Source organism: Lissotriton helveticus, chromosome 5_1 (assembly GCF_964261635.1).
Source record: "Lissotriton helveticus chromosome 5_1, aLisHel1.1, whole genome shotgun sequence".
Lineage (NCBI taxonomy): Eukaryota > Metazoa > Chordata > Amphibia > Caudata > Salamandridae > Lissotriton > Lissotriton helveticus.
The window spans coordinates 181,245,840-181,261,995 of NC_136065.1; the positions used below are offsets into that span (position 1 = coordinate 181,245,840).

At 43.4% G+C, this 16,156-nt stretch overlaps 1 protein-coding gene across 1 annotated transcript in view; it reads left to right on the plus strand.

Annotated features, from left to right (window-relative positions):
* The window catches only part of BRINP1 (BMP/retinoic acid inducible neural specific 1), a 413,405-nt gene that overhangs the window by 301,916 nt on the left and 95,333 nt on the right, over window positions 1-16,156 (plus strand). The window contains exon 4 of the mRNA XM_078641975.1: window positions 14,429-14,598. Within this exon, the coding sequence (XP_078498101.1) occupies window positions 14,429-14,598 (170 nt within the window). The remainder of the gene's footprint in view (window positions 1-14,428; window positions 14,599-16,156) is intronic.

Below are 16,156 nucleotides of genomic sequence, written 5' to 3' on the forward strand. Positions count from 1 at the left end.
CTCCCTGCTCTGCCCTCCAACCTCCCACACCCGGCTCTCATTTCCTGCTCTGCCCTCCCACCTCACCCGGCTCTAACTCCCTGCTGCCCTCTGTCACCTCACCCGGCTCTCACTCCCTGCTGCCCTCCACCTCCCTCACCCGGGCTCTCACTCCCTGCTCTGCCCTCCCACCTCCCTCACCCGGGCTCTCACTCCCTGCTCTGCCCTCCAACCTCCCACACCCGGCTCTCATTTCCTGCTCTGCCCTCCCACCTCACCTGGCTCTCACTCCCTGCTCTGCCCTCCACCTCCCTCACCCAGGCTCTCACTCCCTGCTCTGCCCTCCACCTCCCTCACCCGCCTCTCACTCCCTGCTCTGTCCTCCACCTCCCTCACCCGGCTCTCACTCCCTGCTTTGCCCTCCACCTCCCTCACCCGGCTCTCACTCCCTGCTCTGCCCTCCACCTCCCTCACCCGGCTCTCATTCCCTGCTCTGCCCTCCACCTCCCTCACCCGGGCTCTCACTCCCTGCTCTGCCCTCCCACCTCCCTCACCCGGGCTCTCACTCCCTGCTCTGCCCTCCAACCTCCCATACCCGGCTCTCATTTCCTGCTCTGCCCTCCCACCTCACCCGGCTCTAACTCCCTGCTGCCCTCTATCACCTCACCCGGCTCTCACTCCCTGCTGCCCTCCACCTCCCTCACCCGGGCTCTCACTCCCTGCTCTGCCCTCTCACCTCCCTCACCCGGGCTCTCACTCCCTGCTCTGCCCTCCAACCTCCCACACCCGGCTCTCATTTCCTGCTCTGCCCTCCCACCTCACCTGGCTCTCACTCCCTGCTCTGCCCTCCACCTCCCTCACCCAGGCTCTCACTCCCTGCTCTGCCCTCCACCTCCCTCACCCGCCTCTCACTCCCTGCTCTGCCCTCCACCTCCCTCACCCGGCTCTCACTCCCTGCTTTGCCCTCCACCTCCCTCACCCGGCTCTCACTCCCTGCTCCGCCCTCCACCTCCCTCACCCGGCTTCCACTCCCTGCTCTGCCCTCCCACCTCACAGGGCTCTCACTCCCTGCTCTACCCTCCCACCTCACCTGGCTCTCACTCCCTGCTGCCCTCCCACCTCCCTCACCCAGGCTCTCACTCCCTGCTCTGCCCTCCACCTCCCTCACCCGGGCTCTCACTCCCTGCTCTGCCCTCCACCTCCCTCACCCGGGCTCTCACTCCCTGTTGCCCTCCACCTCCCTCACCCGGCTCTCACTCCCTGCTCTGCCCTCCCACCTCACCCGGCTCTCAGTTCCTGCTCTGCCCTCCACCTCCTTCACCCGGGCTCTCACTCCCTGCTCTGCCCTCCACCTCCCTCACCCAGCTCTCACTCCCTGCTGCCCTCCCACACCCAGGCTCTCACTCCCTGCTGCCCTCCACCTCCCTCACCCAGGCTCTCACTCCCTGCTGCCCTCCACCTCCTTCACCCGGGCTCTCACTCCCTGCTCTGCTGCTCCCCGAGGTGTTTGCTGAAGATAAAAAAAAAACACACACAGGTGCGATGTCTAAAGCTCCGCGGGCCGCCACTGAAGGCTTGCCGGGCCACTACTGGCCCGCGGGCCGTACTTTGAGTACCCCTGCTCTAAGTGAATTATCATCTATCTGCGTGACCTACTTCCCTTTTATTGTTTGCCCTCTGCTCACTCTCAGCAGCAGCAGCAGAAGAACTGCCAAAACAAAATACTACTATGTGGTTGCAGCATTTTCCTCATCATTTTAGGTTTACAGGAATTGCGCGATAATCCAACTCCTGCAGCATAAATTGCAAATTTGAAAAGCGAAAATGTCTCTAAGTGAAACGATCCAAAGTTACCAAAAACATGCCTTGTATCGCGCAACACAGTAGCAGACACTTTGCAAAGGTTGACTGGTCCCATTTCAGTTGATTGATGTATTCACGAGCTAAACTAGTAAAAGTGATGTTAATGCTTATTACCAAATTGTTATTTACCTTTTGAGACATGTATCTTTGTCTATACTAAATTGTGGTTGCGAGAGCTTTGCTTTGTGTATGTTTGTAACAACCTTTGGCTTGTTCATTGAACGGTTAAGGGCTTTCTCCGTTCGCTCTTCACGCACCGCATCTTCTGTTTGTCGCTAATTTACTCTTAAACGTTGATTCTAGGCAGTGCGCCCTATCTCCACTGAAATCCAAAAACCCTTCAAAGTTAGTCATAAGCATATTACCAACAAGTAGCGATAACTATCGCTAAATAGGCTTAGCGACGATTTTTTTATCGCTGCCTATCGCTGGATATGTTAGCGGAGAAAACATGCTATTAGCAACGTTTTTCTCCATTGTGCTAAAATATCCAGCGATAGCGGCGAAATGCGCGAATATCGCTGAGAATACAGCGATATTCACGCATTAGCGACGAAATGCTCTAAGCCATGTGATCCACCTCCCATTGGATAACATGGCTAAGAACTGGTCTGGGCAGGTGTTAGTATTTGGAGATATTCGCGCTTAGCGCGAATATTTCTGTCGCTACGCCTGCCTTGCTAATAGGCGATAGCGACTGCTTTCAGTCGCTAACTGGTTTGGGATGCCCACTTTGCATGACATGCAAAGCGGGCCCCAAACCGCTCGCTATCGCCTAAAAGCTGTCGCTAACATCAGTTAGCGACAGCGTGCTAATAGGGCGATAGAATTATCGCTGCTTAGCGGCCCAAAACGGCCGCTAAAGCGGCGATAATTGCCTATCGCCCTGCTTGATAATATGCCCCTTGGTTTTATTCCATAGTGCTGTGATTCCTTTTGAAGCAATGTGAGTTAAAATGTCAAAATAGAGGGATAATACTGACGCAGTACGTATAGCATACGTTTATGCTGCATGAATAAGGTTTCCACTGTCACCAAATTCCTTCTTACCTGAATGAAGGTGAAAATATGCAATTAGAGACACGTTGAGCGAGTATTGCCAAATAATTCATAGGAAAATATCAGGGAAAACTACCTTCTTCAGAATTTATGGATTTTTTGGGATGGTGCAAAATATTATTTGCAGAAACAATTGTCAAGAACTTAGGGCTTTCTGTAAAAAAAAAAGCCAAATATGGAATTTGTAAAGCACATTTTTCCAATTATCTTTGTAAAAGAGAAAACGTTTTTTTTGGAAACGCCTATGGGTCTGGCATGTGGCTGCCAGAATTTTAGCTTAACCATTGCCTGTTTAATCATATTTTTTGTTAAATGCTAATGCTGGGAAAACTGGTGGTCCCTGGCCAGTATAAAAGAAAACATTGGCTAAAGGCAAAAATATTTTTGATCTAAAAAAGCACACATTGCCATGCTAGTCACGCTCACTGAAGGGAACTACTTTATGTGCGGATGTGCCTCTTGTACAGGAGTAGAATGCCATAACTCCTCCTGAGGTTAGCCAAGGTTCGCTACCCAATTAACCCATGCTGTGTGGTGTGGTGGATAGAAGGAACATGTTTATGACCCACAGACCAATGGATGAAGAGGGCTGGCTGACAGTGCCCCGAAGAAAGTATATTTTACCTTAAACTTTAGTAACTCAAAAGGTCTTCTTAAGCACTTGGCCTAAATAAGCAGGTCTAGCATTCCCTGGTGTAATGGGTATTATTATTATTATATATATATATATTTTAATTAAAGGGTCAGTCACAAAATAAAATGAAATTAAAAGGAAATAAATAAAATGAACAAAAACCCATTCAGCCACCTATGTATGGCTGCAATACGCTTTAAACAGAAATGTTAATGTAAAAAAACATTCACTGAGATGACCACTTAAAAAAAAAAGAAAAAATAACAAGGCTGTCAGGCATGCTGGGTATTTTATTATTATTGTTATTATTTGTAGTAGTAGAACTATTAGTAGTATTAGTATTATAATTGCAATATCAATGAGACACCAATAATAATAAATCCCCACCAAAACAAACATTCAAATGACAAGTGCTTTGATGTTACAGTGTCATCTACATCCTTAATTACAAAAACTTAAAAAGGAGTCTGATAATAAATCACCATCTAACTGGGCAACCAACTGCATGGGAAAAAATGGGCAGTATTTAAAGTTAATTTAAAAAACATTAAAAAATAAAGCACACTGTGAACAAGGTGCGTCATTGAAGAGAAAGGAGATATTTTCACTTGGATGTGGACAATGTGCACAGGCTTTGTGTAGTCACTCAAGGTGAAGGGAGCTCATGGGTAAAGTGGGCTGACCCATTGCCCCCTTCAGTATGATGTAAGTGGACAGAAGCAAAATGTGAATTGCAATTTAACATTCCAGTGAATAAAGCCCACTAACCAAAAGCCCCTCTATTTATGGATATTATAAATGTTTTGGTGGAAAACAACAATAGTCTAGTGAGGCAAATAAAGCTGCCCCATAGGCCGGACCTAACGGTTGGTAAAGTGGGATGACAGAGTGCCCCATCCAGCGTGTAGGAAGTGGCCGGAAGTAAACTATGAATGACAACTTCACAGGCCAATGGATGAAGCCAAGTGACCAAATAGCCCCTCTGTGTATGTTTATTATGTATGCATTTTTTTTGGGGGGGGGGGGGCAGAATAGCATGGCGAGACAGCTAGAGTTGTCTCAAAGACCAAACCTAAAATAATGTTTTGCTGAGAATTCAGACTGTTCTGATAGGGTCCACTACTGATAACTACTGCCTACTGTCACTGTTAGCACATTGCCTTCAGTACCTAATGAGAAGGACAGCCTTTGGTAAGACAGAGAAAAAGACAGAGGAGAATACAGAGTGATACAGTGAGAAAAACTCAACATAGGGAGTGGAGTGTTCAGAAATGAGCATGTTTAAAGGTTGCAGAATGAGAGGGGGTGGAGCTCGCGAGAAGCACGCGCTTCTCATTTTGAATGTCGCTCAAGGCCAGTCACCTGCAGTACCGCATTCATTTTTAAAGAACAAAAGCCTCACAAGTTGAAGGACTGCAGGAGAATGTGCCAAGGCCTTGCGGCGCTCAAGTAGCTGGGCCTTGAGAGCCTCCATCACACTTGAGATGAAGCACAAGCCTGGAGGCCAGCAGTGCTGTGCTGAAAGAGAATCACTCCCACGCCTGAATGGCGTCCCTACCCATGCGGCATGCTGCAAAACAATAGAGTCACCACATGAAATATATTTTTAATATTGCGGTGGCCAAGGATGTGAATTATTCACCACCACTTTAATACATGTGGACAAGGCCGGCTTGTTCCTCTCCTGTTTTGAAATGAATGCACTCACATTTCTGCTCCATAGGCCAAGAGACCTCCAGAGAAAATCAGATTTTTTTTAATCAACCAGGCAGTGCCTTTGAAGTAGAGAAAATATAACTGCCAATTTAATTGGCATGTGATAGGATCTGCTCAGTGGCAGCTTATAATGGTGTAATGAGATACAATTTAAGTTCCCCTAAAGTCTTGCCAAACTCTTATCCTTTTGTACCACAAATTCCAACTATATCTCTTTACTTCATTTTATACTCGAGCCCCCCCCCCCGCCTCCTCAAAGACAAACACTGTAAAATTGTGAGGAGATAATAACGAACCAGGACTAAGATATCTCTCTTTGAGGAGAGGTCCTATTCAAAAACGTCTCCTAGAAAGGGTTCCATAGGGTCCCACCCTATGGAACAAACTTCCCCTCAATTTGAGAGAAAACCCGGATCATTCTATCTTCAGAAAGTTATTAAAAACACATTTGTTTCTGAGAGCATAAACCTTTTCCACACCTCTAAAAGCTCTGTTCTAGACACATATGGCGAACCAAGCGCGGAGATACCCCTATGGGTGTCGAGTCTTGCGCTATATAAGCGTATAAATAAATAAATAAACTTAAGCCAATATTCCTTACTATAATGACATGCTTTATAAAACAATAGTTTCTACCGTACACACCATTCAATTGTACGTCTGACAAACATTAACATTTTGATAAGCTGAGGTATGGCAAAATATGAAAATATGTTGTTAAAGAAAATAAAAAAGATTTCCAGGATGGGAGGGAGGATTTAAGGAAATAAGTGGTGACACAGTTTAAGGTGAAGATGAGGTGTATATAAAGGAGAGAAGGGACGTCATCGAGTCAGACTGGGGAAATGAGAACTGAAGAGGAGCGAAGCAAGGAGCAATGGACTGAGGATTGGAGAAAAGAAAGCTTGAGAGAAGAAGTAAATTAAATGAGAAAGATGAGAGAAGGAAGCAGATATCTGGAGACAAATGTATGTATCATAAATAAATTAGCACTGACTGGATAACAGGATTACTTTATGGGCAAACATGTTCTAAAGCTCCCCTGCGTTAGTTAATCATATGAAAATCAGGGAATAATGTGCTAAGTCCTTTGTATATTATTATGTTCTTGAGTGTTGGAGAGAACTTTTTTGACACTATGGGGCCGATTATGATCGCGGACAGACTTGAGTCCGTCCGCGACCCCTGAGGAGGAGGGACCGTCCGCAGGAGCAGCGGCGGTCCCTCCGAGCAGATTAGGATGTGACCGCCAGAGTGGCGGTCACATCCTCTATCTTTAACATTGCGGCGGGTGCAGCTTCAAGCTGCACCCGCCGCAAGGTGAAAAATGCATGCATCGCATTTGCATGCATAAAGCGGCAGGCACCGCGCAGTGCCTGCTGCTTTGTGCATGCAAATGCAGGGGGGTACCATAGGTACCCCCCATGTGCACCCTCCACCCCCCCTTCACCCAGGGGTCCCGCAACGGTCCCCCAAAGTGAAAGTCCGTATGCTTTTCCACGGCGGAAAAGCCGCTGTGGAAAAGCAGGTCTTTCCCACCATCCTAATATGGCTGGCGGTGTCTGTTAGACACCGCCACCATATTAGGGCTATTCCGCCGCGGTTGTAATCCGACCGCGGCGGAAAACCGGCGGACGGAATTCCAGACCCACCAGCCATCCTAATATGGCGGTGGGTCTTTGGAGGCTCCGCAGCGGTTTTTCCGCATCCTCCGGAGGATGCAGGAAAACCGCAATCATAATCGGCCCCTATGTTAGCATAAGTGTCCAAAACTTCTAAAACAACAAAATATGTGGGATTAGAGGGTCACCTGCAAAAGCTCACAAACAAAACGGATGTACCTTGAAATGGAAGATGTTAGTAGATGTTGAATGGAAGGAGACACATAGAAGAGAAAAAGAGATAGTGGGTAGAACGATTGATAGAAGGGAGTCAAGGACAGATTAAGGGAGAGGTGGATAAGTGAGAATTTGGAGTGAGGACGGAAAGATTGGAAAAATGGAGAGTGAAGCTAGACCAAGAGATGTGACAATGGAGAGTGGGGGGGAGTGGAATGGAAAGCGAGTGACATAAGGTGGTGAACCTGTAAGTAAAAAAGTAGAAAAGAAAGAAAATGGTGAAATAAAAGGACAGGGATTATGGGTGGGAGATGAGATTATAAAGCATAATTGGTAAGGAAGATGGATGAGAAAAGGAGGTGGATTCTGGCATGGGTAAGTGATTATTTGATACATTACAGAAAGATAATGGCCGAACAGTGAGAACCATAGTGAAGGGACTCAGAATGAGGTCGTTGTGGGGAGAAAAATATACTATGTTTATGAAAATGATAGAAAGGCTCTTGTGAAGCCTGGTCCCATGATGAATAGTGAATTCATTTTAAGAATTCATATGAATGTGGTAAATCCAAAATAAATTTTATTTTCATCCACCCACAGCCTCTCTTTTCATGAATGTTAGAGGTCACAGTTTCAACTGTAAGAAGGTCACACTTTCAATGTCAGCAGAATTATCAAAAAAGGTTTTTGGACATTTGGTAGTCAGCAGAGGGGCTAAGTTAGGCAATGAAGAGTAAAAGGCAAGTTAGATGCAAGAATTAGAAAACATGAAGGAGGGAAAAGAGGTCAATAATTGTTGCTTTTGATCTGACAGACTCTACATCTACCAGTAACAGATAAAAAAAGGCATCAGTGGTGCAGTAGAGTTGAGTTTTTCCCACTTCTTTTTTCCTATTTCTCAAATGTAGAATTGCCGAAAATAGGTTTCGCTTGGCTCTAATTTTATTAAGCCATGGCATGGTATTTTAAGATCATAAATTGATGATGGCATTTAATGCAGGCCCATAAAAGGGCTATAACCTAACATCAAAACGAGTAATCACTGATTGTGCAACAGAAATAAATTGTCTACAAACCCCCATCTGGGTTTTGTTGCATAGTCCTTTGTGTATTATTATTCTCTTGAAAATTAGGAATGCTGTTTATGACTAGGTGACAGCGTGGGAGACCAAAACTGCTAAACCACTATGTTGATAGTAAGAAAAAATGAGAGCTTTCTAGCAACCTACCAGAGTGCTCGAACAAAGTAAATAAATTGCAATGTGCAAAATAAATTAATAGCGGAACAAACCACCGTTTGAAAAAGCTGAAATTAATAAATTACCTAATTAGAGTGTAAAGAAGATCTCAAAGATATGTTACTCAACATTTAGGAATACAATTTATACAATCAACCCATCCAAGTGGGTGGATGTGTTAGGGTAGTCAGCAATCATAAGGTTAATCAGCAACCATATGCAAACAATGCAAGTCAAAGCAAAAAGAGCTGCAGCAGAGTTTCTATTAGATGGACAATGCCATAAAAAAGGATGGAATCACTATCAAAGCCACAAAAATAAATTGAACAAGCTCCTGAAGTGCACATTTCAAGATTGAAAAGAGAACACTTGCTACATAGATGACTTCAAGATTGAAAAGAGAACACTAGCCACATAGTTGACAGGTAACAAGGAACAAGAGGAATTGCTGAAGGACAAATATACATCAATAGCAAGAGCAAACAAACTGACTGAAATACAGCCACCCAGTCATAAAACCAAACCCACATTAGAAATTAATGAAAATTGCAGCCATACATTCAGCGCCAACAAGAACCTGCACATACAACAATGGAACGCTTACCATAATGGAAAACATAAGAGCCTATGGAAAGAACAGTAAAAGAATTTTAAGGCACTACGTTTAAGAGTTATCCACTGTTCTGATACAATGATAAAGATTTGCCGGAAGCGATGCTGATTCATGGAAGCGATGCTGATTACATCCATGATGGTAATAAGTCAACTACGCAACTACCTGTGTGAGTTCCATATCAGCACTCAACCTACTCGATTAACATGTAGATCAAATCATTACATTTCATAGCTGCTCTACCATTGATTAAATGATTTTAAATGTTGTAATTTATTTGTAAATTGAACATACAAGGATTGGATGTGAAAAACAAAACCACAACAAAGGCCTTTAACGCAAGGACTAATAACCATGCCATTATCATCTTCTTGAAGGAGTTGTGACATCACATCAAGCATAGGCTGTAGAGTGAATAGCAGGAAGTTTTAATCCTGCCATCTCATACAGCTGCCGAGGGAAGTAGATATGGATATCACTCCAGTGTCCAAATATCGTGCACTGAAGAAATAAGTGTGAGTCGCGTGTAGGTGACAATGTCTGCCCCACCTTCCACATGCTCCAAATGATAGCAAAACTAATTCCAAGCTTAACTTGCATGTCTAGTGCATGTGGTGCCACACCGATCCAGACCACGGTAATGATGGGTGCATGTGTAATGTGGTCTGTGCTTTTTACTATTTGGGGCAGGCCTGGACTGGCGCTTCTGGACACCAGGGGGCAGATTACAAGCCCCTTGCGCCACTTTTGCGTCACTTTTCCCATGTTAAAAGTGACGCAAAAGCGACACAAGGGACTTGTAAATCTACCCCCAGGTGTTTTTCTGGTGGACTAGCCATGTGAGGGCAAGTTTCACTGCTTGTGGTGCCTGGTTTTGTTACTGAGTGATGGACGGGCCGCATTTGCGTCTAGTAACTCATCTGCATTTCAAAATTAAACGATGCAAACAAATGGTTTTGCATTTGGGTGGTTCCTGTGTCCTGCAGCATTAACAGAGCAGACAATAAGAGCTTTGAGAGGATAGGTGGTAAACAGTAGGAGTTTGCTGTATCTTGGCTCAGAGAGTCCAATACATATATGATAATGATTCATCAAAAAAATTAAGTTACATTGTATTTCTTTTATAATGTGACCTTTGCAAAGTATTTCAGTTTAAAACGCTAAATTATACCATTGCATTAAGTGGCAATTATTGGAAGTGACAGATTGTTAGAAGTAGTTAATCAATAGGGAGGGACTAGGGATTGGAAGGTCTGTTTCATTCCCCAGGGTAAGTAGGTTATTTATCAAAGAGGAAACAGACACTTGTAACACTCAGGCCATGGGTTATATAAGTTTAGAGTAACCTCAAGAACCCAATGCAAATGTGGTAGGTGCGGTATATTTGATTCGTCCGCCCCGCATATGGGTAGTTGGCCGTTATCATTGGTTACTCCAAGTTAGTGATGTTGCCAGCCTCAACCCGAGGCACCTCTGGCCTGTTTGTGCAGTGTCCAGAGAAAGAAAAAAGGAGTGTGTCAAATTAGAATCTCAAAAAAAGGAAAGAAGGTTTAAAAACTGAAAAATCACCTTGATTGATTTTATTTATTAATGTGATTTTCAGATTGTTAAAAATAATCTGATACTACTCAATTGATCGAGTTACTAGATCAAAGTAGTTAGAAACACTTATTACACAAACGTCGACATGTTTCTGCTCTGTCGGCCCACAGGGGTCTATAGAGCATTCGTCAGGACTCACAACAAAACAAAAATTGAACGAAAATTGTACGTATTACTCACACCTTTTGTGCTGTATTATGTTAATAACCTGTGAAATTTTCAAGGATATTGACTCCTCCGGTTTCTTGTGACCGGGAAGTACTCGCTTGCATCGGGGGGCCCTCAGGACACAGAGCCGCGTGTGCTTGCAATCTCGTCTAGTGCTGACTCTGCCCCCGGAAGTTCCAATATCTGTGGGCCGACAGAGCAGAAACATGTCGACGTTTGTGTAATAAGTGTTTCTAACTACTTTGATCTAGTAACTCGATCAATTGAGTAGTATCAGATTATTTTTAACAATCTGAAAATCACATTAATAAATAAAATCAATCAAGGTGATTTTTCAGTTTTTAAACCTTCTTTCCTTTTTTTGAGATTCTAATTTGACACACTCCTTTTTTCTTTCTCTGGACACTGCACAAACAGGCCAGAGGTGCCTCGGGTTGAGGCTGGCAACATCACTAACTTGGAGTAACCAATGATAACGGCCAACTACCCATATGCGGGGCGGACGAATCAAATATACCGCACCTACCACATTTGCATTGGGTTCTTGAGGTTACTCTAAACTTATATAACCCATGGCCTGAGTGTTACAAGTGTCTGTTTCCTCTTTGATAAATAACCAGATTGTTAGAAGTGACAGGTTCTAATAATGAACTTAGAAACATTCAAGCCCCCACCACCCTAATAACGATGCTGTTAGTGAACCAAGAGAAAAGCTGTCTTATGTTCCCTATTCATGGCGTAGGGTGTTAATGTAGATGAAGTAGCATTATAATATTTTGCTTTTGTGCCTCACACTCACCAAACAGATGTAGTTCAAGAAGCCCTCATGTAATAATGAAGGAAAAAGAGGCACTACACAAAAAGTAATTACCTAAGATCAGACAATGTGGTCACGAAGAAGCCAAGATTGATGCATGCCCAATTCTCTATTACATTTTGTATCAAATTCAAAGCTCAATTCTTTGAGGTGCTAGGTCTACGCACTATGCTATATTTTCCTCCAGACTATGCATGCTTCATAAGTACTGGTGGTAGGGGTGTTTGTTGAGGGTGATGCTTTAATGTGTAAGCTAACATGAAAACCAGTGCACCCACCCTTGGTTAGAGCATTGAGACCATTTACTCCACGTAGCTAAAAGTCTTTATTTATCCACCCACTCCTCACTATACAACTATTCATTCATTGAGCCATGCAACTCTATCTTCAATCTACAACAATCCATTCCATAATTGGGCTAGGGTTCATAATATAAAAATGTGTTTTAAACCCCAACATATTTGCAATTGTTTTTAAACATTTCTTTGGAGGAACTTTCCCAAACTCCCCTTGCCATGCCCTGGCCACTGACCACCTACAGTGTGGGGGCTAGTATGACAACATTTGCAAAGACTGATTTTGGCTCCTGGTTTGCCCAGATACACTCCTCTGATATGGCGGAAGAGTGTCACCCCCTCAAAAACGGCAGGAAATGAAAAATAAATTGATAATTAACACTCATGTAAGTTCTCCTTTCCTGCCAACTGCTTAATCTTTGGCGTGGGACCTCAAAGTGACAGGCACTGAAGGGAGTGGTAATGCACTTCTATCACTTCGCATAGTGGTTTGCTGGCCATCTCAAGCTGGCCAAACCAGCATGCTCAGTGAAAGCTCTCTCCAACCCAGCAATGGAGCTGGGTTCGAAAGAGCAGGCACAGACTCACCGTCTGTCCTGCAGCACAAATCGAGGGCGCTCAGGGCAATCCTGAAGCTGCTCTCATGTGTGAGAGCAGCTTCAGGATTGGCTGCAGGGCATTCTGGGAGCCTGTGCTTTCCTGCAGTAAGAAGGAGCAGAAGAGCGTGTGGGGGACGGCTGCAGGTAATTAAAAAAAAAATTCACCCACAATCCTTATACCCCTTACCTGACCCCCATTCCCTGCACACCCTGCCCACCCGACTCACCACTCGTCAAGCACAACAGCTGCTACTGTATTTGCCTTTGTTTGTGGTAGAGTTATAAGTGCTTTAGAATGTTCAAGCATGAAGTCTAATGCTCACCTCTGCAGTGGCCTGCCCTGCATGGAGAGGTGTGTGTTTTTGGCCAGAAAGTCCACTGTTTATTTATGTTAATGCCTTTATAGATTGAGCAGGGAGATGTGAATTTCAGTCGTGCTGGGATGGGAATCTAGTTAAGTTTCTAGACTGTGGATTTGATAAAGTTGTATTAGCCTTCTACAGATAATGAAGCAAGTAGCTCCATAGGAGAGGGTTCAAAGTCATATGAGGGTGGAATGTAACAGGCCAGTCAGCATCGCATTGCCATTAACAACTTGAGAAAAAGTGAGAGCCTGAATTGTGGAGCCTATGATTAGATCCTGCAAAGAAGCTTTTTGCAATACCAAGCCCTCTAATATTTCTTTTTAGTCTGCTCTTTAACCCCTTGGCTGTTGGGGTCATTTCCCTGTTGTGCTGGGGGGAGGGTGGCGCGAACAGCGCCGCCGGTGCTCATGACGAGCTCAGCTGGTCATGAGCCACGGTTTTCATGTGCTCCACACCCGTTTGTGTTGAACATTCGCACAGCAGGGGAATTTCCCCAGCGTGCGAGCGTTTTAATGGTTATGACGAGCTCAGCTCGTCATGAGCACACGAGAACCGCAGCTCATGAGCGTGGGAGGGCTTAAAGGATAGGTGCAGATTAAGGCAGAAACCCAGAGACAGGGCACTGCTAGTGTAGAAGAGGGAGAAGAATTTATAGTATAATTTTGGTTTAAAGCTTTCACTTCTGATTAGAAAAAAAACTGATTTTGCTTGAGAGTAGCTTATGACAACCTCCGTGTATCTAGGACAGACTCATGTCTTAATCATAGAAGCAGAATGTTAGAGTCACAATAATAGAGACGTCCGAACTTTCTAGGATAGCCAGTTTGTATTGTTAGGTATATTGATCCAGGCATCTAAGACCGGCAAATAAACTTGTATGTCAACCAAAAAAATTGTATAAAATATCTATGAGGATAGTTGTCTAAAATCAGTATTTAACAAGGATGCCACTGTGGGAGAAACTGTGACCAACCACACAGAAAACAACATTTCGCAGACTTTGGCAAGAAATGTAAAGCCACAAAGGCTCCGTGGAGACAGTGCTTGATTACACGCACAACACACTGCCACAGTGTAGTATATCTAACTAAGTTAAATGTTGTGAGTAGATATAGGAGGGTCAGCATATGAATCTGCAAACGTGTATATGAAACAATCTCTTAAGGCCAGAATAGCTATTTCTGTTCTAAGGGTAGCACAGAAATTGACCCGGGGTCTATCTATGATCATACATTTTCTCTGATGGATCTGGTCCGAGCTCAAAATAAATTCCCCTAAACCTGGAGCTTCAGCAAAGATTCCAAATATCTCGATGATCTGTCAGTATCAAAGCATTGTAATGTTAGTTTGTGAGAACATGTTAGATCATTGCTGTTTTCAAGGAGGATGCGTTCATTTGGCAATTTATTTTAATGGATTTTTATGATCGGTTGCCTGCACATGGTTTCCAGCAATCGTATTAATCCAAGTTTGTAAGGTCTTGAATGATCTTCCACATAATTGTTATAACATTTGAAATACTATACTAAATAGGAAGTCTACTTGTTTCAGGACATGAAGAGAATTCTGTATCCTGCATGCATTTTAAGTAATTGATTGTTCTGCAACATCCTCTCATGTTCTCCTTTCCTTTCTCTGTAGGTGAGGAAGCACTTACCATGTACATGGACAAAAGCCGGCTGGACCGTAAGTCAGGCAATGCCACACAAAGCGTGGAAGCACTACATCAACTGGCATCTTCCTACTTTGTGGACCGAGATGGCACCATGCGACGTCTCCATGAGATCCAGATCTCCACAGGTGCTATTAAGGTATATGAGTCTGTCATCAATGACTTACCACACTGTGGGATATGAGAAGTCAGGATGCAATGGTCTTGTGAAATAGAGACCAAGAACAACATATTAGCACAACATACCAGAGTACGAGGGATATTGAAATTAAATTGACATGATAAAAACAGTCAATGAGAATTAGCAGTCATGAAGGAGTATAATTCAGGTCAGACTAAATGGCGTGTAACGTAAGAAAACGGAATGGAAATACAAGTGCAGGCAACCTTGTGTACAATTCAACCAACAATTTATGAAGACTTGACTGCAAGAGCCAACATGCTGTGCTGTTTATTTCTGTGTGTTGCTGTGGTACAACCTAGTTGGCTACAAAAGTGCAACACATGTAAATACTACTGTACATTTATTATTTCAATGTTATTTCTTGTGAGCATATTTTAATTAATGTACTACCTTACATACCTCATGACATAGGTCTCCCGCATTTCTCTCTGTGCCTTAATATGAATCTGGGCAACTACTTTCTGTTTTGCATCATATATATAAAATATATATATATAGACCTATGTATTTCAGCATCAATGAATGCTTGTGCCTCAAATATCACTGTAGCACAGTTGACAATGCACATTGCCCTATAGTTAACTTCTGATTGGGTTGTATAGGGGTTAATTGCATTACATATATTCAAATATATTCAAATGTTTCTTTCTATTTTTTCTATTTTGTGTAGTCACTTTATTATGTACCTGTGGCATAGGTGTCGTTTTTTCTGTGGTTATAATTCAAACATATGAATGTATATGACTATATATAATTTTACCCAAAAATCAATGGTTAAAGGGATGGTATAGCTAGGTGAAAATGTCAGTTAAACCATATAGTTTTAAACAAACAAATCCACCTGCATTCACCAGTCATAGTTATCTCACGTAACTATAACTCAAGTCCTAAAGTAACTATATTTTACACCCCCATCATGCACAGTTATCATCAGTGATGCCACTTCAAATGTTGCAATGATGTCAGCAATGATCTCTTAGACCATTTCGTCAGTGATGTAATATAGGAGGTAATTAGCAGTGCAATGCAAGTGTATGCGTTATAGTTATTTTATGGACCCATAAAACCAATAGGAGGATCCCGAGGGTATCTTGCATGCGTTTGACGTTCTGTTTTGGGTGCTGCAAGAGTACTGCGAGACTCGGAAACACTTTTTTTTTTAAAGTTCTTTTTAGTAAGAAGAGGTTGGTTTATTTAACCTTTGATCCTACAGGTTTCCTTACAGGTCTAAATAAGTGAGCTTATTCGAATTTCTTAGTAGAATTTCTATGTTTTTCGGTCTTGCAGTTCTGCAGCAACTGATGTCGATTCTGCTTTACGTGTGCCAGATGGAGAAACATCATTTAATTGTCTAATTAAATTAGTTTGATGTATAAGCAGAGATTTCCCACCCTCAGGCCAGAGTAATATGCACAGGCTGATCTGTGAATGGTTGGAAGATGTGAAAAGAGCACAATCTAAAGCAAGTATCATGTTGTAGCTGCAGGAATCCAGCTGCTGTCCTTTTAAATCC